This window comes from Salvelinus alpinus, chromosome 23 (genome assembly GCF_045679555.1).
Source record: "Salvelinus alpinus chromosome 23, SLU_Salpinus.1, whole genome shotgun sequence".
NCBI lineage: Eukaryota > Metazoa > Chordata > Actinopteri > Salmoniformes > Salmonidae > Salvelinus > Salvelinus alpinus.
In genome coordinates this window covers 4,686,467-4,710,961 of record NC_092108.1, presented here as the reverse complement: position 1 = coordinate 4,710,961, position 24,495 = coordinate 4,686,467, and the positions used below count along the sequence as shown (strand labels likewise).

The 24,495-nt window shown below is 47.3% G+C and overlaps 1 protein-coding gene across 2 annotated transcripts in view; it reads right to left on the bottom strand.

Annotated features, from left to right (window-relative positions):
* Positions 1-5,882: 5,882 nt before the first annotated feature.
* Positions 5,883-24,495, bottom strand: part of ankrd12 (ankyrin repeat domain 12) — a 143,853-nt gene continuing 125,240 nt past the window's right edge. For both annotated transcript variants that reach the window (XM_071360720.1, XM_071360721.1), the window contains 6 exons: positions 18,028-22,568; positions 17,426-17,659; positions 16,912-17,010; positions 7,212-7,388; positions 6,820-6,918; positions 5,883-6,340 (listed from right to left, as the gene is read on the bottom strand). In XM_071360720.1, the coding sequence (XP_071216821.1) occupies positions 6,155-6,340; positions 6,820-6,918; positions 7,212-7,388; positions 16,912-17,010; positions 17,426-17,659; positions 18,028-22,568 (5,336 nt within the window). In that variant the 3' untranslated portion in view covers positions 5,883-6,154. The remainder of the gene's footprint in view (positions 6,341-6,819; positions 6,919-7,211; positions 7,389-16,911; positions 17,011-17,425; positions 17,660-18,027; positions 22,569-24,495) is intronic.

The following is a 24,495-nucleotide window of genomic DNA, read 5'->3' as shown; positions in this document are numbered from 1 at the left end:
ATTGTAGCAATTAATATAACGCTATATAACAACGGTTTGGCAAAAAGACACTAGAAAAAGGTTGAGATGACACACAAAAAAAACTAGCAAGACAATATTTTAATTCACAACCAATAAAATTTATTCAATTATATATATTACAAATATGTACATGTCATGTAACAAGTAAATATTAAAATAGACATTTTTAGAACTATCGTTCAATAGGCAATATGTTGAAAAAATAGGATTTGTTGTGATCTCACATCGAAACTGTAAAAGTTAATATTTTTTTCTCCCATCTCCCTATTTCTATAGAAGAATTCTGCAACAACAAATGGTTTTTCTTTTAATGTGTGCGAGACACCACCTAAAAAAAAAGGACAACACACAGGAAGGTTTGAGGAACTGTACAGTGATGTGTCCAAAAATGGTACCCTAGTCCCTATATAGTTTAGACCAGGGCCCCGCATAGTTCACTACAACCTTGAATATTTGTATTTTGTTTTTAATGAGTACCACTTCAGCGATGTGGCAGCACTCTAGACCCAACACCGGGCACCCACACCGCTCAAATCACAGGCCTAACAAATCTCATTTTAGCCTAAGAATGACGTTGACTGCCTCAAGAGGAATTGTAGGCTATAGCCAGCTATGGGTACTTGGTAATTAGCTGTTTTTCTTTCACTAGCTAACTAGAAATACATGTAAAAATTTACAAAAATCAGGGCACTCCCTAGGATTTTCTGACAAGGTGGTGCTGATGTAGGACTAAGGTTAGGTAACTTCCCCCTCAGGAAAATGGAGCATTTTTGAAAAACCTGTAACTGTCATTTCTTGAAAATGTAGGGGTAATGACTATTCTTGTATTTGTAAAACGAATTAAAATTTTTCTCCACAATTTCGTGGTATCCAATTGGTAGTTACAGTCTTGTCTCATCGCTGCAACCCCCCGTACGGACTCGGGAGTGGCGAAGGTCGAGAGCCGTGCGTCCTCCGAAACACGACCCAACCAAGCCGCACTGCTTCTTGACACAATGCCCGCTTAACCCGGGAAGCCAGCCGCACCGATGTGTCGGAGGAAACACCGTTTCCGGTAATTACTATTCTAACAAATAACTGTCTTTATGTCGATAGTCAGTGAAATGCAAAACTGGCTTCTTCATTTTGTTCGTAGAGAAAATTCAGAATAATTAAATTACTTGATGCAATGTAGTCATTAACATAATGCCTGGTAATGTTTAAACAGTCTGACATAACTTTCTGTGAAGGAAGGTCACAGCGGGAAACAGCAGCTCTCTGCCATGTTTGTTTCCATCCACCTTCTTCTTCTTGTTCCCCCTGCGACGCTCACTGAACTTCAGCAACAACGCAACGTTTCCTTTTCGCTCGTTAATGCTCTCTCGACCTACTACCATTACGGAAAACAAAATGCGCAGGCAAGAAAGTGTTCTCGCTTAGTTGACTAAACGCTGTAGCTAACTACCTTTGCCGTAGCGACCCCTTAGCGAAGGAGCTAACTACCTTTGCTGTAGTGACCCCTTAGCGAAGGAGCTAACTACCTTTGCTGTAGTGACCCCTTAGCGAAGGAGCTAACTACGGAATAATAGTTACGTGCTTGACTAACACCATACAATTTTGGGAAAATTTTCCCCTACCGTTTTTTCCTCATCCATCAGTGATATCAACAGACAAAGTGGAGAGCTGCCATCTTATTGGAGGGATGAAAACACTAGTATGACTACGGAGGGGGGGGGAAAGCTAAAGATTCGTTCTATTCGCCCAAGTCCCCTGATTGGCTCAGCTCCAACTTCCGACAGTCGAGTCAAAAAACATTCAATCTGCCAACTAGAAGCCTGTTCATACGTATTTTAAGGTTGTTTTTCGTACCAGAGTACTTTGACTATGTTACGCAGGTTGGCAGGTCTGCAATACTTTTGACAAGAGCCTGCATAGGGTCCCGGTCAAAAGTAGTTCACTATATAGGGAATAGGATCCCATTTGGAGTCTAAAGTAGTGCACTATATAGGGAATAGGGTGCCATTTCAGATAGAAACTTTGTTTGTGAAAGGACAGAACAAAACGAAAAGGGAAAGAGCTGAGTGACTTCAGTTAAACCTCAAATCACAACAGTCCACGGTACAGCTTCTTCTGGGATCAGGAAATAACAGCATGCACAGCATCCAAACCACCAGTCAAAGGAATAACACGTTGATGTGGTGCGTGGATCCCAACTCCAGTCCAGATGGGAATAAAAAAAGCAACAAAAAAAAAGCAAAAAATGATAGAACCAAAAGGAAAAAAACAGAATCCGACCCGACATTCTCAAAAGAGTTACGCCAACAACATTGATTTCAACAACAGTAACAACAACAAGGACCTTGACAGAGAGAAAGAGCACACAGACTCAACACAAATTCAACTTTGGTCCATTAAAACAGACATAAACCAAAAAAAGTGAAAAAAAACAAACATTTTACAATCAAAATATCTTAGTTATTTTTTCTGTACAAGTTTCAAACCATCATTACATGGGTTATTTACAAATGCACAATCTGTCTGTAGAAAATAAGTTAAAAAAAACAAGTCTGTGTACGATGGAATAAACACTTAAAAACAAAAGCTGAATTGAAATGTTTTTTTTTTTCTTCTCCCGTTTTGTAACCCTGCTCGATGAGGGAGGTGAGGGATGGTCGACTCCATAGGGAACATCAGGAGGTGCAGAGGGATGGTCGACTCCATAGGGAACACCAGGAGGTGCAGAGGGCAGAGGGATGGTCGACTCCATAGGGAACACCAGGAGGTGCAGAGGGATGGTCGACTCCATAGGGAACACCAGGAGGTGCAGAGGGCAGAGGGATGGTCGACTCCATAGGGAACACCAGGAGGTGCAGAGGGATGGTCGACTCCATAGGGAACACCAGGAGGTGCAGAGGGATGGTCGACTCCATAGGGAACACCAGGAGGTGCAGAGGGCAGAGGGATGGTCGACTCCATAGGGAACATCAGGAGGTGCAGAGGGATGGTCGACTCCATAGGGAACATCAGGAGGTGCAGAGGGCAGAGGGATGGTCGACTCCATAGGGAACACCAGGAGGTGCAGAGGGCAGAGGGATGGTCGACTCCATAGGGAACACCAGGAGGTGCAGAGGGATGGTCGACTCCATAGGGAACACCAGGAGGTGCAGAGGGCAGAGGGATGGTCGACTCCATAGGGAACATCAGGAGGTGCAGAGGGATGGTCGACTCCATAGGGAACATCAGGAGGTGCAGAGGGCAGAGGGATGGTCGACTCCATAGGGAACATCAGGAGGTGCAGAAGGATGGTCGACTCCATAGGGAACATCAGGAGGTGCAGAGGGCAGAGGGATGGTCGACTCCATAGGGAACATCAGGAGGTGCAGAGGGATGGTCGACTCCATAGGGAACATCAGGAGGTGCAGAGGGATGGTCGACTCCATAGGGAACATCAGGAGGTGCAGAGGGCAGAGGGATGGTCGACTCCATAGGGAACATCAGGAGGTGCAGAGGGATGGTCGACTCCATAGGGAACATCAGGAGGTGCAGAGGGATGGTCGACTCCATAGGGAACATCAGGAGGTGCAGAGGGCAGAGGGATGGTCGACTCCATAGGGAACACCAGGAGGTGCAGAGGGCAGAGGGATGGTCGACTCCATAGGGAACACCAGGAGGTGCAGAGGGATGGTCGACTCCATAGGGAACACCAGGAGGTGCAGAGGGATGGTCGACTCCATAGGGAACACCAGGAGGTGCAGAGGGCAGAGGGATGGTCGACTCCATAGGGAACATCAGGAGGTGCAGAGGGATGGTCGACTCCATAGGGAACATCAGGAGGTGCAGAGGGCAGAGGGATGGTCGACTCCATAGGGAACACCAGGAGGTGCAGAGGGCAGAGGGATGGTCGACTCCATAGGGAACACCAGGAGGTGCAGAGGGATGGTCGACTCCATAGGGAACACCAGGAGGTGCAGAGGGCAGAGGGATGGTCGACTCCATAGGGAACATCAGGAGGTGCAGAGGGATGGTCGACTCCATAGGGAACATCAGGAGGTGCAGAGGGCAGAGGGATGGTCGACTCCATAGGGAACATCAGGAGGTGCAGAAGGATGGTCGACTCCATAGGGAACATCAGGAGGTGCAGAGGGCAGAGGGATGGTCGACTCCATAGGGAACATCAGGAGGTGCAGAGGGATGGTCGACTCCATAGGGAACATCAGGAGGTGCAGAGGGATGGTCGACTCCATAGGGAACATCAGGAGGTGCAGAGGGCAGAGGGATGGTCGACTCCATAGGGAACATCAGGAGGTGCAGAGGGATGGTCGACTCCATAGGGAACATCAGGAGGTGCAGAGGGATGGTCGACTCCATAGGGAACATCAGGAGGTGCAGAGGGCAGAGGGATGGTCGACTCCATAGGGAACACCAGGAGGTGCAGAGGGCAGAGGGATGGTCGACTCCATAGGGAACACCAGGAGGTGCAGAGGGCAGAGGGATGGTCGACTCCATAGGGAACATCAGGAGGTGCAGAGGGCAGAGGGATGGTCGACTCCATAGGGAACACCAGGAGGTGCAGAGGGCAGAGGGATGGTCGACTCCATAGGGAACACCAGGAGGTGCAGAGGGCAGAGGGATGGTCGACTCCATAGGGAACATCAGGAGGTGCAGAGGGCAGAGGGATGGTCGACTCCATAGGGAACATCAGGAGGTGCAGAGGGCAGAGGGATGGTCGACTCCATAGGGAACACCAGGAGGTGCAGAGGGCAGAGGGATGGTCGACTCCATAGGGAACACCAGGAGGTGCAGAGGGCAGAGGGATGGTCGACTCCATAGGGAACACCAGGAGGTGCAGAGGGCAGAGGGATGGTCGACTCCATAGGGAACACCAGGAGGTGCAGAGGGCAGAGGGATGGTCGACTCCATAGGGAACACCAGGAGGTGCAGAGGGCAGAGGGATGGTCGACTCCATAGGGAACACCAGGAGGTGCAGAGGGATGGTCGACTCCATAGGGAACACCAGGAGGTGCAGAGGGCAGAGGGATGGTCGACTCCATAGGGAACACCAGGAGGTGCAGAGGGATGGTCGACTCCATAGGGAACACCAGGAGGTGCAGAGGGATGGTCGACTCCATAGGGAACACCAGGAGGTGCAGAGGGCAGAGGGATGGTCGACTCCATAGGGAACACCAGGAGGTGCAGAGGGATGGTCGACTCCATAGGGAACACCAGGAGGTGCAGAGGGATGGTCGACTCCATAGGGAACACCAGGAGGTGCAGAGGGATGGTCGACTCCATAGGGAACACCAGGAGGTGCAGAGGGATGGTCGACTCCATAGGGAACACCAGGAGGTGCAGAGGGCAGAGGGATGGTCGACTCCATAGGGAACACCAGGAGGTGCAGAGGGCAGAGGGATGGTCGACTCCATAGGGAACACCAGGAGGTGCAGAGGGCAGAGGGATGGTCGACTCCATAGGGAACACCAGGAGGTGCAGAGGGCAGAGGGATGGTCGACTCCATAGGGAACACCAGGAACGGCACCCTATTTTCTATACACTTCACATAGTGCCCTATATAGGGAATAGTGTCCATGCTTGGTCTCTCTCTGGAGCTCTCTCCTCTCAGCAGACAGCAGCACCTGGCGCTGTCCCAAACCCTACCCAGCCTCGGGCCCCTGGGGTAAGTGTGTGGTCTGGGCCCCTGAGCCCTGGTGGAGCTCCAGGCCTGTCCAGAACAGAATAAGCAGTCAGTTTGCCACTAGTTGGGAGGATAAGGCCAGTCCTCTTGGTGTAGGAGGAAGGGAGGTCTGTGGTGTCTCTGTTGTGTCTACCATAGGAGCTCAGCCACATTTAGAGAAGTGCTGCACACACACACACACACACACACACACACACACACACACACACACACACACACACACACACACACACACACACACACACACACACACACACACACACACACACACACACACACACACACACGGTGCTCTCTACACACATCCATGTTCCAAGTGCCTCACGTTTTCCCATCCCTTCATCTCTCCATCTCTTTATCCCCGTTAAGAGGTAGATGGGCCACTAGATGATCCTTCCTAATCATCGGTCCTCTGCCTGACCCTGACTGCCAGTCCTAGCCCTAAAGGTCAAGGGTCACAGGTCATATGGGCGTGAGGTCAAAGTCGTCGTTGACCTCTACCAGGGGGATGTAGAACTCGGATATCTCGAAGATGGAGGTGGACTTGTACATGACTGGATCCAGCTCCTGGAGTTTCAGCTGCCAATGGAGACGCTGGACCGCATTAAGAGCTGCTGCCTCGTGCTGCTGCCGCATCAGAAGACACGTCTGGAGACAGAGAGAGACAGAGAGAGAGACAGCGAGAGAGAGAGAGGGAGCGACAGCGAGAGAGAGAGAGGGAGCGACAGCGAGAGAGAGAGCGACAGCGAGAGAGAGCGACAGCGAGAGAGACAGAGAGAGAGAGAGAGAGAGACCGCGAGAGAGACCGCGAGAGAGAGAGAGAGACAGCGAGACAGAGAGAGAGAGAGACAGCGAGAGAGAGAGAGAGAGACAGCGAGCGAGAGAGAGAGACAGAGAGAATACATCAAATATTAAACAATTGGATGACACTGGACATGATTGATTCGCTAAAGGAATACATTTCAAATTTGAGGTTTCTGAAATATTGATAGTTCAAATCATAAAACTCATGTGGTTAAACAGGATGAATGAAACTCATGAACATCCATGCCATTGGCTACATGCTCAAAAAAAATGTATTTCCAGATTACAGGTAGTACGGATATTATTTTTCAGAGAAATCTTACCTTGAGTTTATCGAACTTGTCGTCCACGTCTTGTAACCAGGACATGAACTGGCGGGCGTTGAAACGGCCCCTCACCGACGTCTTGCCATCTTGGTCACCCTGGAAACCAAAACACACACGTAAACATCATTAGTACAACGTTACTCAGAACTGTCAGTAGTAAAGTTCAGTTCTGTTAAAAACCATCGTGATTTTTAAAACACTTGTTGTAAAAAGCCCTTCGCGTCAACAAGTGAGTGTCTCTGGATAAAAGCGGAATGACTCAAATGGAAACGTAACTGCTGTTGTAAAAATAATTTACAAATACATTTGATTAGTTGATTGATGCCAACTTATCCATTCCAGAGTACACGATCAATTCTAAATAAATGTGATTTGATGCCAAAACTTACTGATTCGACAGTGCGTGACATCATGCCACTTGATTGGGCATCCTGAGGCATGTTATACACTTCAGCGTCCAATAGCACGGTGCATGCACTGAACGGGAGCGTCTGATTGGCTAGCGTTCTGGCGGCCCGGTAGTGGACTCGTAACACCTCCTGCTCGTTGGAAACAATCAGCTTTTCCTGGAAGGAAAAAAAAAGAGGGAGTTGAGTTGGACTAGAATAATCAGACAGGAGTGTTGGACTAGAATAATCAGACAGGAGTGTTGGACTAGAATAATCAGACAGGAGAGTTGGACTAGAATAATCAGACAGGAGTGTTGGACTAGAATAATCAGACAGGAGTGTTGGACTAGAATAATCAGACAGGAGAGTTGGACTAGAATAATCAGACAGGAGAGTTGGACTAGAATAATCAGACAGGAGTGTTGGACTAGAATAATCAGACAGGAGTGTTGGATTAGAATAATCAGACAGGAGTGTTGGACTAGAATAATCAGACAGGAGAGTTGGACTAGAATAATCAGACAGGAGAGTTGGACTAGAATAATCAGACAGGAGTGTTGGACTAGAATAATCAGACAGGAGTGTTGGACTAGAATAATCAGACAGGAGTGTTGGACTAGAATAATCAGACAGGAGTGTTGGACTAGAATAATCAGACAGGAGTGTTGGACTAGAATAATCAGACAGGAGTGTTGGACTAGAATAATCAGACAGGAGTGTTGGACTAGAATAATCAGACAGGAGTGTTGGACTAGAATAATCAGACAGGAGTGTTGGACTAGAATAATCAGACAGGAGTGTTGGACTAGAATAATCAGACAGGAGAGTTGGACTAGAATAATCAGACAGGAGTGTTGGACTAGAATAATCAGACAGGAGTGTTGGACTAGAATAATCAGACAGGAGAGTTGGACTAGAATAATCAGACAGGAGAGTTGGACTAGAATAATCAGACAGGAGTGTTGGACTAGAATAATCAGACAGGAGTGTTGGATTAGAATAATCAGACAGGAGTGTTGGACTAGAATAATCAGACAGGAGAGTTGGACTAGAATAATCAGACAGGAGAGTTGGACTAGAATAATCAGACAGGAGTGTTGGACTAGAATAATCAGACAGGAGTGTTGGACTAGAATAATCAGACAGGAGTGTTGGACTAGAATAATCAGACAGGAGTGTTGGACTAGAATAATCAGACAGGAGTGTTGGACTAGAATAATCAGACAGGAGTGTTGGACTAGAATAATCAGACAGGAGTGTTGGACTAGAATAATCAGACAGGAGTGTTGGACTAGAATAATCAGACAGGAGTGTTGGACTAGAATAATCAGACAGGAGTGTTGGACTAGAATAATCAGACAGGAGAGTTGGACTAGAATAATCAGACAGGAGTGTTGGACTAGAATAATCAGACAGGAGAGTTGGACTAGAATAATCAGACAGGAGTGTTGGTCTAGAATAATCAGACAGGAGAGTTGGACTAGAATAATCAGACAGGAGTGTTGGACTAGAATAACCAGACAGGAGTGTTGGACTAGAATAACCAGACAGGAGTGTTGGACTAGAATAATCAGACAGGAGAGTTGGACTAGAATAATCAGACAGGAGTGTTGGACTAGAATAATCAGACAGGAGTGTTGGACTAGAATAGCCAGACAGGAGTGTTGGACTAGAATAATCAGACAGGAGTGTTGGACTAGAATAATCAGACAGGAGGGTTGGACTAGAATAATCAGACAGGAGGGTTGGACTAGAATAATCAGACAGGAGGGTTGGACTAGAATAATCAGACAGGAGGGTTGGACTAGAATAATCAGACAGGAGTGTTGGACTAGAATAATCAGACAGGAGTGTTGGACTAGAATAATCAGACAGGAGAGTTGGACTAGAATAATCAGACAGGAGTGTTGGACTAGAATAATCAGACAGGAGTGTTGGACTAGAATAATCAGACAGGAGTGTTGGACTAGAATAATCAGACAGGAGAGTTGGACTAGAATAATCAGACAGGAGAGTTGGACTAGAATAATCAGACAGGAGTGTTGGACTAGAATAATCAGACAGGAGTGTTGGACTAGAATAATCAGACAGGAGAGTTGGACTAGAATAATCAGACAGGAGAGTTGGACTAGAATAATCAGACAGGAGTGTTGGACTAGAATAATCAGACAGGAGTGTTGGACTAGAATAATCAGACAGGAGTGTTGGACTAGAATAATCAGACAGGAGTGTTGGACTAGAATAATCAGACAGGAGTGTTGGACTAGAATAATCAGACAGGAGTGTTGGACTAGAATAATCAGACAGGAGTGTTGGACTAGAATAATCAGACAGGAGTGTTGGACTAGAATAATCAGACAGGAGTGTTGGACTAGAATAATCAGACAGGAGTGTTGGACTAGAATAATCAGACAGGAGAGTTGGACTAGAATAATCAGACAGGAGTTGTGTTGGACTAGAATAATCAGACAGGAGTTGAGTTGGACTAGAATAATCAGACAGGAGTTGAGTTGGACTAGAATAATCAGACAGGAGTTGAGTTGGACTAGAATAATCAGACAGGAGTGTTGGACTAGAATAATCAGACAGGAGAGTTGGACTAGAATAATCAGACAGGAGTGTTGGACTAGAATAATCAGACAGGAGTGTTGGACTAGAATAATCAGACAGGAGAGTTGGACTAGAATAATCAGACAGGAGTGTTGGACTAGAATAATCAGACAGGAGTGTTGGACTAGAATAATCAGACAGGAGTGTTGGACTAGAATAATCAGACAGGAGTGTTGGACTAGAATAATCAGACAGGAGAGTTGGACTAGAATAATCAGACAGGAGTGTTGGACTAGAATAATCAGACAGGAGTGTTGGACTAGAATAATCAGACAGGAGAGTTGGACTAGAATAATCAGACAGGAGTGTTGGACTAGAATAATCAGACAGGAGAGTTGGACTAGAATAATCAGACAGGAGTGTTGGACTAGAATAATCAGACAGGAGTGTTGGACTAGAATAATCAGACAGGAGAGTTGGACTAGAATAATCAGACAGGAGTGTTGGACTAGAATAATCAGACAGGAGTGTTGGACTAGAATAATCAGACAGGAGAGTTGGACTAGAATAATCAGACAGGAGAGTTGGACTAGAATAATCAGACAGGAGTGTTGGACTAGAATAATCAGACAGGAGTGTTGGACTAGAATAGCCAGACAGGAGTGTTGGACTAGAATAATCAGACAGGAGAGTTGGACTAGAATAATCAGACAGGAGTGTTGGACTAGAATAATCAGACAGGAGTGTTGGACTAGAATAATCAGACAGGAGTGTTGGACTAGAATAATCAGACAGGAGAGTTGGACTAGAATAATCAGACAGGAGTGTTGGACTAGAATAATCAGACAGGAGTGTTGGACTAGAATAATCAGACAGGAGTGTTGGACTAGAATAATCAGACAGGAGTGTTGGACTAGAATAATCAGACAGGAGTGTTGTAATTCATGAGGATGACGGGGGAGTTGAGTTGGACTAGAATAATCAGACAGGAGTGTTGTAATTCATAAGGAAGACGGGGGGAGTTGAGTTGGACTAGAATAATCAGACAGGAGAGTTGGACTAGAATAATCAGACAGGAGAGTTGGACTAGAATAATCAGACAGGAGTGTTGGACTAGAATAATCAGACAGGAGAGTTGGACTAGAATAATCAGACAGGAGAGTTGTAATTCATGTAATTCAAGGTTGAATGAGTTGGGTTTAATAGCTGATTCAGAACAAAGCAGAGAAGATGATGAAACTAAAGCATCTCCTTGTATTTGTAATGAGAAACAATATTCAAAGTAACCGTTTATAAAATAACTAAATGCAGCTGGGTCCAACATTATTGACCCTTGATAACGATGACAGTCAAATCAATAAATTTAGCTATATATATAAAATAATAAATATATACAAATATATATCGTACCAGTCAAAAGTTTGCCACCATATTCATTTTTCTTAATAAAAAAACAAAAACATTTGAGAGTGCAAAGCTGTCATCAAGGAAAAGGGTAGCAACTATGAAGTAACAAGTACCTAAAACATAAAATATATTTAGATTTGTTTCGCACTTTTCTGGTTACTACATGATTCCATATGTGTTATTTCATAGTTTTGATGTCTTCACTATTATTCTACAATGTGGAAAATAGTAAAAAATAAAGAAAAACCCTTGAATGAGTAGGTGTGTCAACTTTTGACTGGTACTGTATGTATGTACAGTGGGGAGAACAAGTATTTGATACACTGCCGATTTTGCAGGTTTTCCTACTTACAAAGCATGTAGAGGTCTGTAATTTTTATCATAGGTACACTTCAACTGTGAGAGACGGAATCTAAAACAAAAATCCAGAAAATCACATTGTATGATTTTTAAGTAATTAATTTGCATTTTATTGCATGACATAAGTATTTGATACATCAGAAAAGCAGAACTTAATATTTGGTACAGAAACCTTTTGTTTGCAATTACAGAGATCATACGTTTCCTGTAGTTCTTGACCAGGTTTGCACACACTGCAGCAGGGATTTTGGCCCACTCCTCCATACAGACCTTCTCCAGATCCTTCAGGTTTCGGGGCTGTCGCTGGGCAATACGGAATTTCAGCTCCCTCCAAAGATTTTCTATTGGGTTCAGGTCTGGAGACTGGCTAGGCCACTCCAGGACCTTGAGATGCTTCTTACGGAGCCACTCCTTAGTTGCCCTGGCTGTGTGTTTCCGGTCGTTGTCATGCTGGAAGACCCAGCCACGACCCATCTTCAATGCTCTTACTGAGGGAAGGAGGTTGTTGGCCAAGATCTCGCGATACATGGCCCCATCCATCCTCCCCTCAATACGGTGCAGTTGTCCTGTCCCCTTTGCAGAAAAGCATCCCCAAAGAATGATGTTTCCACCTCCATGCTTCACGGTTGGGATGGTGTTCTCGGGGTTGTACTCATCCTTCTTCTTCCTCCAAACACGGCGAGTGGAGTTTAGACCAAAAAGCTCTATTTTTGTCTCATCAGACCACATGACCTTCTCCCATTCCTCCTCTGGATCATCCAGATGGTCATTGGCAAACTTCAGACAGGCCAGGACATGCGCTGGCTTGAGCAGGGGGACCTTGCGTGCGCTGCAGGATTTTAATCCATGACGGCGTAGTGTGTTACTAATGGTTTTCTTTGAGACTGTGGTCCCAGCTCTCTTCAGGTCATTGACCAGGTCCTGCCGTGTAGTTCTGGGCTGATCCCTCACCTTCCTCATGATCATTGATGCCCCACGAGGTGAGATCTTGCATGGAGCCCCAGACCGAGGGTGATTGACTGTCATCTTTAACTTCTTCCATTTTCTAATAATTGCGCCAACAGTTGTTGCCTTCTCACCAAGCTGCTTGCCTATTGTTCTGTAGCCCATCCTAGCCTTGTGCAGGTCTACAATTTTATCCCTGATGTCTTTACACAGCTCTCTGGTCTTGGCCATTGTGGAGAGGTTGAAGTCTGTTTGATTGAGTGTGTGGACAGGTGTCTTTTATACAGGTAATGAGTTCAAACAGGTGCAGTTAATACACGTAATGAGTGGAGAACAGGAGGGCTTCTTAAAGAAAAACTAACAGGTCTGTGAGAGCCGGAATTCTTACTGGTTGGTAGGTGATCAAATACTTATGTCATGCAATAAAATGCAAATTAATTACTTAAAAATCATACAACGTGATTTTCTGGATTTTTGTTTTAGATTCCGTCTCTCATAGTTGAAGTGTACCTATGATAAAAATTACAGACCTCTACATGCTTTGTAAGTAGGAAAACCTGCAAAATCGGCAGTGTATCAAATACTTGTTCTCCCCACTGTATGTATGTATGTATGTATGTATGTATGTATGTATGTATGTATGTATGTATGTATGTATGTATTTACTGTATGTATGTATGTATGTATGTATGTATGTATGTATGTATGTATGTATTTACGTACGTACTGTATGTATGTATGTATGTATGTATGTATACACATTATGTTTAAAAATGATTCAAACTAATCTAAAGAGACAGTTTAGCCCAGCATCCTTCCCCTGTGAGGATAGCACTGAGGATAGCACTGGGGATAGCACTGAGGATAGCACTGAGGATAGCACTGAGGATAGCACAGAGGATAGCACTGAGGATAGCACAGAGGATAGCACTGGGGATAGCACTGGGGATAGCACAGAGGATAGCACAGGGGATAGCACTGAGGATAGCACTGAGGATAGCACTGGGGATAGCACAGAGGATAGCACAGAGGATAGCACAGAGGATAGCACAGAGGATAGCACAGAGGATAGCACAGAGGATAGCACAGGGGATAGCACAGAGGATAGCACTGAGGATAGCACTGGGGATAGCACAGAGGATAGCACAGAGGATAGCACAGAGGATAGCACAGAGGATAGCACAGAGGATAGCACTGAGGATAGCACTGAGGATAGCACTGAGGATAGCACTGAGGATAGCACAGAAGATAGCACAGAAGATAGCACTGAGGATAGCACAGAGGATAGCACAGAGGATAGCACAGAGGATAGCACAGGGGATAGCACTGAGGATAGCACAGAGGATAGCACAGAGGATAGCACAGAGGATAGCACAGAGGATAGCACAGAGGATAGCACAGAGGATAGCACAGAGGATAGCACTGGCTCTATAACGTTTTATGAGATTGAAGAACACGTCGGAGAGAAATTTTAGACCATTCCTCCATACAGATTCTTTCCAAATCGCTTATGGACTGCCTGCTTCAATTCAAACCACATGTTTTCAAATGGGGTTCTAGTCCGGAGACTGTAAACACATTGGCACTTGGATTGGAACCGGTGCTCAGATGACCTGAAAATAGAGTTCTTTGGTCACACACACCAGTGGTGGGTTGGGAGTCTAAACAAAGATGCATATTCAGAAAAGAACACCATCCCTTCTGTAAAATGTGGTGGTGGATCTTTGATGTTATGGGACTATCTTTCTTCTACTGGTCCTGGGGCCTTGTTCAGGTCAACGGCATCATGAACTTTACCCAGAACCAGGACATTCTAACCAGTACCAGGACATTCTAACCAGTACCAGGACATTTTAACCAGAACCAGGACATTTTAACCAGTACCAGGACATTCTAACCAGTACCAGGACATTCTAACCAGTACCAGGACATTTTAACCAGAACCAGGACATTTTAACCAGTACCAGGACATTCTAACCAGTACCAGGACATTTTAACCAGTACCAGGACATTCTAACCAGTACCAGGACATTTTAACCAGTACCAGGACATTCTAACCAGTACCAGGACATTTTAACCAGAACCAGGACATTTTAACCAGTACCAGGACATTCTAACCAGTACCAGGACATTCTAACCAGTACCAGGACATTTTAACCAGAACCAGGACATTTTAACCAGAACCAGGACATTCTAACCAGTACCAGGACATTTGAACCAGTACCAGGACATTCTAACCAGTACCAGGACATTCTAACCAGTACCAGGACATTTTAACCAAAAACCTGGTCGCTTCTGCCAGGAGGCTGAAACTTGGCTGCAAGAGACTCTTCCAGCAAGACGATAGCCCCAAGCACATCAAAATCCACAAAGAAACGGTTCATTGACCACAAAAAAATCACAAAAAAGGGTGGCAGGTAGCCTAGCGGTTGAGAATGTTGGGAAAGTAACCGAAAGGTTACTGGAAGCAACATCAGCACAGGAACTGTTCGTCGGGAGTTTCATGAAATGGGTTTCCATGGCTGAGCAGCCGCACACAAGCCTAGGATCACCAAGTGCAATACCATGCGTCGGCTGGATCGGTGTAAAGCAATCCGACAGATGTATCTGGGTTTGGCGGATACAAGGAGAACGCTACCTGCCCCAATGCATAGTGCCAACTGTAAAGTTTGGTGGAGGAGGAATAATGGTCTGGGGCTGTTTTTCATGGTTCGGGTCCCTTAGTTCCAGTGAAGAGAAATCTTAATGCTACAGCATACAATGACATTCTAGATGATTCTGTGCCTCCAACTTTGTGGCAACAGTTTGGGGAAAGCCCTTTCCTTTTTCATGCCTCCACGCACAAAGCAAGGTCGATACAGAAATGGTTTGTCGAGATCAGTGTGGAAGAACTTGACTGGTCTGCACAGAGCCCTGACCTCAACGCCATCGCCCAACATCAGTGTCCGACCTCACTAATTCTCATGTAGCTGAATGGAACCAAGTCCCCACAGCAATGTTCCAACATCTAGTGGAAAGCCTTCCCAGAAGAGTGGAGGCTGTTATAGCAGTAATGTTCCAACATCTAGTGGAAAGCCTTCCCAGAAGAGTGGAGGCTGTTATAGCAGTAATGTTCCAACATCTAGTGGAAAGCCTTCCCAGAAGAGTGGAGGCTGTTATAGCAGCAATGTTCCAACATCTAGTGGAAAGCCTTCCCAGAAGAGTGGAGGCTGTTATAGCAGTAATGTTCCAACATCTAGTGGAAAGCCTTCCCAGAAGAGTGGAGGCTGTTATAGCAGCAATGTTCCAACATCTAGTGGAAAGCCTTCCCAGAAGAGTGGAGGCTGTTGTAGCAGCAATGTTCCAACATCTAGTGGAAAGCCTTCCCAGAAGAGTGGAGGCTGTTATAGCAGCAATGTTCCAACATCTAGTGGAAAGCCTTCCCAGAAGAGTGGAGGCTGTTATAGCAGCAATGTTCCAACATCTAGTGGAAAGCCTTCCCAGAAGAGTGGAGGCTGTTGTAGCAGCAATGTTCCAACATCTAGTGGAAAGCCTTCCCAGAAGAGTGGAGGCTGTTATAGCAGCAATGTTCCAACATCTAGTGGAAAGCCTTCCCAGAAGAGTGGAGGCTGTTATAGCAGCAATGTTCCAACATCTAGTGGAAAGCCTTCCCAGAAGAGTGGAGGCTGTTATAGCAGCAATGTTCCAACATCTAGTGGAAAGCCTTCCCAGAAGAGTGGAGGCTGTTATAGCAGTAATGTTCCAACATCTAGTGGAAAGCCTTCCCAGAAGAGTGGAGGCTGTTATAGCAGCAATGTTCCAACATCTAGTGGAAAGCCTTCCCAGAAGAGTGGAGGCTGTTATAGCAGTAATGTTCCAACATCTAGTGGAAAGCCTTCCCAGAAGAGTGGAGGCTGTTATAGCAGCAATGTTCCAACATCTAGTGGAAAGCCTTCCCAGAAGAGTGGAGGCTGTTGTAGCAGCAATGTTCCAACATCTAGTGGAAAGCCTTCCCAGAAGAGTGGAGGCTGTTATAGCAGCAATGTTCCAACATCTAGTGGAAAGCCTTCCCAGAAGAGTGGAGGCTGTTATAGCAGCAATGTTCCAACATCTAGTGGAAAGCCTTCCCAGAAGAGTGGAGGCTGTTGTAGCAGCAATGTTCCAACATCTAGTGGAAAGCCTTCCCAGAAGAGTGGAGGCTGTTATAGCAGCAATGTTCCAACATCTAGTGGAAAGCCTTCCCAGAAGAGTGGAGGCTGTTATAGCAGCAATGTTCCAACATCTAGTGGAAAGCCTTCCCAGAAGAGTGGAGGCTGTTATAGCAGCAATGTTCCAACATCTAGTGGAATGCCTTCCCAGAAGAGTGGAGGCTGTTATAGCAGCAATGTTCCAACATCTAGTGGAAAGCCTTCCCAGAAGAGTGGAGGCTGTTATAGCAGCAATGAATTACTCCACATACCCGTTCAATGCTGTGTTGCAACCGTAGCTTCATACGAACAACTTCCTGTTGTTTAAACATCTCCTTCAGTTGGTCCGGAAGAGACGGAGGAGGAGTGATCTGTTAATAGAGACAAATAAACATTACAAATAAGTTCAACATCATGAAACGTTAAATATTTGTTTAATAAGACCCTTTTTTAATGCTGGTGTCTTGAGTCGAGGACTTCAGCAATACAAATTTAAACATTTCCCAGAACTATACTAGAAATCACTTTTTTATATTTTAAATGGAAGAAACAACAAGAAAGGAGAGACACAGGGAAAGAGAAAAAAAAGTAAAGGACAGAAGAGAAAGAAAGGGGACAAAAGAAAAGGACAGAAGAGTGGAGATGCCCTCAAGTGTCAATACAGCTTTCTAGTCAAGGAGCAAAACTAATGAATCTTGGGGACTCTGTGAATAAACAGACAGACTCACATAAGAGAAGATGAATAAATGACAGTTGATTTACAAAAAAAAAAACCTCCAGACTCACAGTTGGAATACAGAGTTTGCTGAGCGGGTTCCCGTCTAGCAGGTATGATCCAGTAAAAGTCATGTATTCGTCGTAATACTGCGGCGGCTGGGGGATGACGCTCAGCAGCACTTTACGCTTCTCCTCGATCTTCTTGCGGATGTGCAGGAACTCGTAGTAAGGGTTGGCCCTCTCCGTCTGGTACGGCTGAATCTCCTCCAGCTTCAGAGAGTCAACGATGGACGCCAGAGACTCCTGATAAGGAGAGAAGAGAAATACGGTAAGATAAGGTAGAGGAGATAAGAAACTTTACTGTCCCCAAGATAAGAAATGTTGTCCCGAATGTCCACCCTTACAACTAGACCTACCACTCCGTATCTCTGTCCCTCCTCCCTTTCACCTACCCACTCTCCGACTTCTCTTCAAAACGTCAATACTCCTTCCTCCCCTTTCCTCTCTCCTTCCCTCCTTCCTTTCCCTTTCCTCTCTCCTTCCCTCCTTCCTTTCCCTTTCCTCTCTCCTTCATATTGTCCTCAATGTCCTTCCCTCCTAAAAACACATTCTCACCCTTTTCTAGACGTACCCATTCCCTCTCCCTTATCCTATCTTCCAGACGAGCCCACCTGTTGCATGCTGCCTCCAGCCTGGTTGGAGGTAGACAATCTGGGCATCTTCTTCTTTCTGGGGTGGGTCTGCTGGAAGTCCTGGTCCTCCTCCATGGTTAGGGAGAGGACCTTGGCCTTAGCCCCGGAGGAGTCAGAGTCTCTGTCCCCAGACTGGGGGGAAGAGCTAGCAGAGACCCCACTGCTGCTGTAACTACTAACACTCTGGTCTGTCTGGGAGCCCTGCTGGAAGTTACTACTCTGTCCAGAAACACTCTGGGTTTGGTCTGATCCAACAATCGAGGGAGTCTGTCCTTCTGGTCTCTCCTCGGAGGTAGGCTCTTGGCATGGCTCTGCCTTCACCTCAGGGATGGTGACCATACTACTGCCCTCTGACGAAGACCAACAGCTAGCCTTTTCTGTTGACATGGCCTCGGGACCACTCCACTTCTCCAATATGCGATCAGGAGCATCAGAAGTTTCTTCTTCCTTGTGTTCAGGGCTCGAGCAGCGCGACACAGTGGATGACGTAAGCTGGCTAGTATGATAGTTTTTGTCCGGCTGAGGATCGCTAGGACCCACAATGTCACTGGAGAATCTGGATTTCTTACAGTCTTCACTGTTCACGTCAGTGTCCATCTCCTCTGGAGAGTCCTTGGTTTTGCTGGTGATCATCGTGGAGTCCTTGGTTTTGCTGGTGGTCATCATGGAGTCCTCTGAGCTAGCGCTGGTGGAGGCTACTGGGTTGTCCATCCATTCCGGTCTAGAGGCTCCTAACGCACTCTGAAGGCTCTCTACAGCTGCTCTGCTTTCAGCGCTGCTGGCTGCACTCTCAACTGGAGTTTTATCTTTAGGATCAAGAGCCAGATCTCCATCAGTCTCTGTCTGCATCTGCTGTGAGGTCACCATACTGGTGTTTGGAAGGATTTCCCATAACTGGCTAGCAGAGAGAGATGAGGTGGTTTCGGTCCTGGAGAACGGCAGTTGACAGGATAGAGAAGATAATGTCACCAGTGGCGTCATGTCCTCAGAGGGCAGGTCCTTTATGCTACATTCAGGTGCCGCACTGGAGGTCTCCACGGGGATACACTGGACGTCCCGTATTAGGAGAGGATCAGAGGTGGAAGAAAACCCTCTCTGTTCTGGTGTAGCTAGCTGTGGGACACTAGCCTGCTGAAGTGTTGAGGAGTGCTTTATGTGAGGATCTCTGGTGTTGTACGCTTGAGGTGGGAGATAGACACCTGAAGCGGTGTTCCCTTTACTCTCAGTGTTGAGATCTGCATCTGTTATTGCATTAGGAAGATTCGGAAGCATCTGAATTGGATCACTTTGACTCTGGCTCTCCTCTGGATCTGCACAGGTCTCTAAAGGCTGAACACTTGTGGGCTCTTCACTGGGTTGAGCAGCAGGCACCACGGCGGCCTTGGACAGAGTTTCGAAAGGTCTGCCCTCAGACGCCGTCGCACAGTTAGCGTCTTCGTCCAGAATAGCCCTAAGGCAGGGGGAAGCGTTTCTGCTCTGCAGCGGAGTCTGGTTATCTTGCCCCGGCTCTTCTAGAAGAATGTTGTCGTGAACGGCAGGATACGAGAGGAAGGAAGACAGGAGGAAAGGCAGCTGAAAGTCCTGGGAGGGTTCCAGGGTCATATCCGAGTCGTACTCAATAGGTCTCGGCGTCAGCAATGTAGCCTGACAGGAGTCTTCAGAGCTGGCCACAGAGACCATAGACACAGACCTGGACATGAGACCCGACCGCTGGCTTTCTGGCCTGGGTGACCTGCTCAAGCTGTTCTCCATACCAGCCATCAGCTTCCCACTGAGGCAGGAGAGTGTCTTCCCGTCCAGAGACATGGTCCTGGAGCTGGTGCTGTCCTTAAGGGGTTTGTCTCTGTCCCGACAGTGAACGTCGGAGGAGCCTTCAGAGCTCTTGGAGCGAAGCAATTCTTTGCTCAAGCACGTTTCTCCAGAAGACGAGGACGTCGTCTTGGCTTTGGCTTTGCTTTTGAGCTTCCCTGGGTCTGTCGTCGTAGAGGAGGGCCGTTGTTTCATCCTCTCCCGCTCCTTCTGTTTGATCTTTTCTAGATGCTTCCGGTGCCACTGTTCAATCTCCTGGTCCTTCAGACTCAGCATCCGTTCGAAGCTGGTCTGCCTCAGGTCTTCGTTGACCAGGCGTTTCTCTTTGGGCTTCTGCTCTTCCCGGGTGGCAGACGAGGCTTTAGCTTTGGACCTGTTGTCTCGGTTAGCCTCTGTCTCATTGGGTTTGGTCTTACTGGCCTTGCTACCCTCCTTGGAACGGTCCTTGGAACGGTCTTTGTCCCGATCTCGGTGCCTGTCAGAGTCTCTGGATTCTCGGTCTCTCCGGTCTTTCTCTGGCGTCTTTAGGAGGTCCTCTGTCTTCAGTAGTTTTGCTGGTAATGTCTTGCCACTTTCAGACACATAGCCCTTCTCCTCCAAGAGGAGCTTCAGGTTAGAGCTGGAGGAAGATGAGGAAGAGCTGTCTTTAGATTTTTCTTTTTTCTTCTTATCGCAGTCTTTGTCGTTCTCCTTTTCCTTAGAGCGATCGGATTTACTGTGGTCCATGGATTTCTCTAAAGGTGGTTTTCCTTTCTTATCGGAGCTTGTCCTGTCTTTGTGTTCTCCCGCGTTGTACTCCCTCACCCTGTCACTCCTCTTATCTGGCTTGTCTTTGCTCTTCTTGTCCTTGCTCTCCTCGTGTTTTTTCGTCGCGGACAAGGCTCTGAGCTTCTCGATCTCTTTGTGGTTCTTGTCACCAGGGGACGCCATCCTTTCCTTCTCCCTCTCTTTCCAGCGATCCATGGAATTCTGTGAATTCTCTGATTTCTCAGGGTGCTCAATCTTGACTTTCTTTTCTTTGTCGGGATGCTTTTTATCCGTCTTGTCAGCCTCACGGTCCTTTACAGAAGACCTCCTGTCGTATTTGTCCCGCTGGCATTTCTCAGAGGCATCCAGCTGATCTGAATCAGCCGTAGATGTGGTCCCCGTTACCGGTTTCTCCTCCGGTTCGTCTTTCCCACTGGTGGAGTTATGCTGCGTCTCCTCAGGAACCGAAACCCGTACAGAGCTTAGGCACTCAGTCCTCTCCTCACGCTCACTGAGCTTCCCATCCTTTCCCCCTCTCTCCTCTTTACAGACAGACGAGGGTTCTTTCCTCTCCTTCTTCAAGCGCTCCTCTTCTCTTCTCGGCCTCTTCTCCTTGCTGCTGATGCTAGAGGGGTGTTTCTCTTTTGTCTCTTTTCTCTCTTCCTTCACAGGAGAGCTGCCCGATGTTGAGGTATTCTGAGGAGATCCGCAGTCCTCCCTCTCCATTTTCCCTGGAGGCAAAGGTTCGTCATCGTTGAAGAAGTTCTCTTTCCAGAACTCACGGTCGAATTCCAGGTTCCTGTGGCCGTCCTTCCTACTGCCCTCTTTCTGCCGGTGGCGGTTCCTCTCTGGCTCATACTCCCTCCTGGGCTTGTCCTTCTCCTTGTGTTTTAACTTGTGCTTCTTGACCACCTTGCCGTCCTTATCCGTCTTCCGTAAGGCACCACCTTCAGTGACGTCCACGCTGTTGGCAACGCTGCCGTCTTTATTATACGGACTGGAGCCTCCATCTTCCCCCACAGCACCACCACCAGCGTCCACGGTGACGTCATTCTGGTGGTGCTTGCTCTTCTCCTTGTGCTTGCAGCCTTTACTACTGGAGCTCTCTGTGCAGAACTCAGACTCTGGGTTGTAGTGGTTGTACTTGACACCATCTGGCGGACAGGGGCCTTCGGCAATCGAGACGCACGTCATCTTGGCGTTCTCCTGTTTGAGCGGGTTGGAGGACGGCTGCTTGTCGGCCAGGCCGTGGTTGAGCTTCGGGGACTTGACGGTGGCAGACAGATGGAAGAGGTGGACGGACGAGTCGTCCTTGGGACTGAAGGACATCTTGAACGAGTCTTCGTCCCCACAGAGTCCCCGGCTGTTCTTATCCGTGTGTGTCTCCGACACGGTGGCTACGGAGAACACCAGAGCTTTGCTGTTTTCCTTCCCATCCTCCTGGTTCTCCTTGTTCTTGCTCTTGCTCTTGTTCTTCTTCTTTACTTTGCTGCCTTTGTCTTTCTTTTCGGAAGTCGTGAGGTTCTCTTTCTTAGTCCTGCTGGCATCTGGCGCCTTGTGTCCCTCCGAGCCGTGGGAGCAGGTCGGAGAGCTCCTTCTCTCTGACGGCATCTCCATCTCATCACTGGAACTATCAGAGCTGCAATACAGGACGCGGGACGACGTCTTCGTCTTCTTAGACTGGACAGAGCCGCTCCCGTCCCCTTTACCGCTCTGCTTCACGGCCAAATGATCCTTCTCTTCCTGCCTCAGTTCTCTCCGGAGGATGTGTCTGTCGTTCAGGGCTTTACTCAGGTCTTCTTCCTCCTCGTCTTTGAACTCATACTCGTCCAGGCCGGACATGGAGGGTGAGGCCTTCACGGTGCTCCGTTTGCCTTCAGAGACCTTCTCCACGTCCGAGTCATCCATGTGGTCATCATCCACGTCCACACTTGAGGGGTTTACAGACGGAGGGTCTTCAGACTCTGTAGAGGAAAAGAGAATAATTAAAATCTTGAAAACAGAATAAATAGCCTTGTTTTTCTAATTAAGTTGATTACAAGTAGGGACGGGCACTTGATTTCACTATTCGAATAATATATATTTTTTTCTCCCAGATATCCGGATAGTCGAAATACATTTTACAGAATGGGGACTCACGTGGCTCAGGAAAGGCAGTGCACTCTGCTTGTTGTTTCAGCACAGACATGTGGGGGAGAAGCCCTACTCACTTCACCCCTACCTACATGTACAAATGACCTCTAACCTGTACCCCCGCACATTGACTCAGTACCGGTACCCCCTGTATACAGCCTCTTCATTGTAATTTTATTGTGTTACTTTTTATTTATTTTTTTACTTTCGCTTATTTAGTAAATATTTTTCTTAACTCAATTTCCTTAAAACGGCATTATTGGTTAAGGGCTTGTAAGTAAGCATTTCACGGTAAGGTTGTAGTGGAAAGCCTTCCCAGAAGAGTGGAGGCTGTTATAGCAGCAAAGCGGGGGGCGACCAACTCCATACTAATGCCCATGAATTTTGGAATGAGATGTTGGACGAGCAGTGGCCATGTAGTGTAAGTTAGTTAAAAAAAGATTGATAGCTAGCAAACTAATTGAGGATATTTTGCTGCGCTCTGTGTCCCCTACAACTCCTCCATTCAGATTAAACAGCCTACCTGTTGGTTGATCATTGTAGTCTACACTCCTTCTCAATTAGCCAACTTAATTATGTAATTCCATTTCGTATCGATTAGAAATCTTCCACTTCACTTGCTACACATGGATGCAGCCTCTGATGGTAGTGCGGCCATGATTGACCGACAATAACAAGCTACACGCGTTAAAAGTGTGAAGCAGGGCTATCCTTTATACTAGTGGTTCCCAAGCCTGTTATAGTCCCGTACCCCTTCAAACATTCAACCTCCAGCTGTACCCCCTCTAGAACCAGGGTCAGCGCACTCCAGTTGTACTCCCTCTAGCACCAGGGTCAGCGCACTCCAGCTGTACCCCCTCTAGCACCAGGGTCAGCGCACTCCAGCTGTACCCCCTCTAGCACCAGGGTCAGCGCACTCCAGCTGTACCCCCTCTAGCACCAGGGTCAGCGCACTCCAGCTGTACCCCCTCTAGCACCAGGGTCAGCGCACTCCAGCTGTACCCACTCTAGCACCAGTGTCAGCGCACTTTCAAATGTTGTTTTTTGACATCATTGTAAGCCTGCCACACACACACAATACATTTATAAACATAAGAATGAGTGTGGGATTTTGTCACAACCCGGCTCGTGGGAAGTCACATTTTTTATTTGGCGTACCCCTGTTTGGGAATACCTGCTCTACAGGACACCCTACCCGAGAAGCAATCCTCTACAGGACACCCTACCCGAGGAGCTATCCTCTACAGGACACCCTACCCGAGGAGCTATCCTCTACAGGACACCCTACCCGAGGAGCTATCCTCTACAGGACACCCTACCCGAGGAGCAATCCTCTACAGGACACCCTACCCGAGGAGCAATCCTCTACAGGACACCCTACCCGAGGAGCTAACCTCTACAGGACACCCTACCCGAGGAGCAATCCTCTACTGGACACCCTACCCGAGGAGCAATCCTCTACAGGACACCCTACCCGAGGAGCTAACCTCTACAGGACACCCTACCCGAGGAGCAATCCTCTACAGGACACCCTACCCGAGGAGCTAACCTCTACTGGACACCCTACCCGAGGAGCTATCCTCTACAGGACACCCTACCCGAGGAGCTATCCTCTACAGGACACCCTACCCGAGGAGCTATCCTCTACTGGACACCCTACCCGAGGAGCTATCCTCTACAGGACACCCTACCCGAGGAGCTATCCTCTACAGGACACCCTACCCGAGGAGCTATCCTCTACAGGACACCCTACCCGAG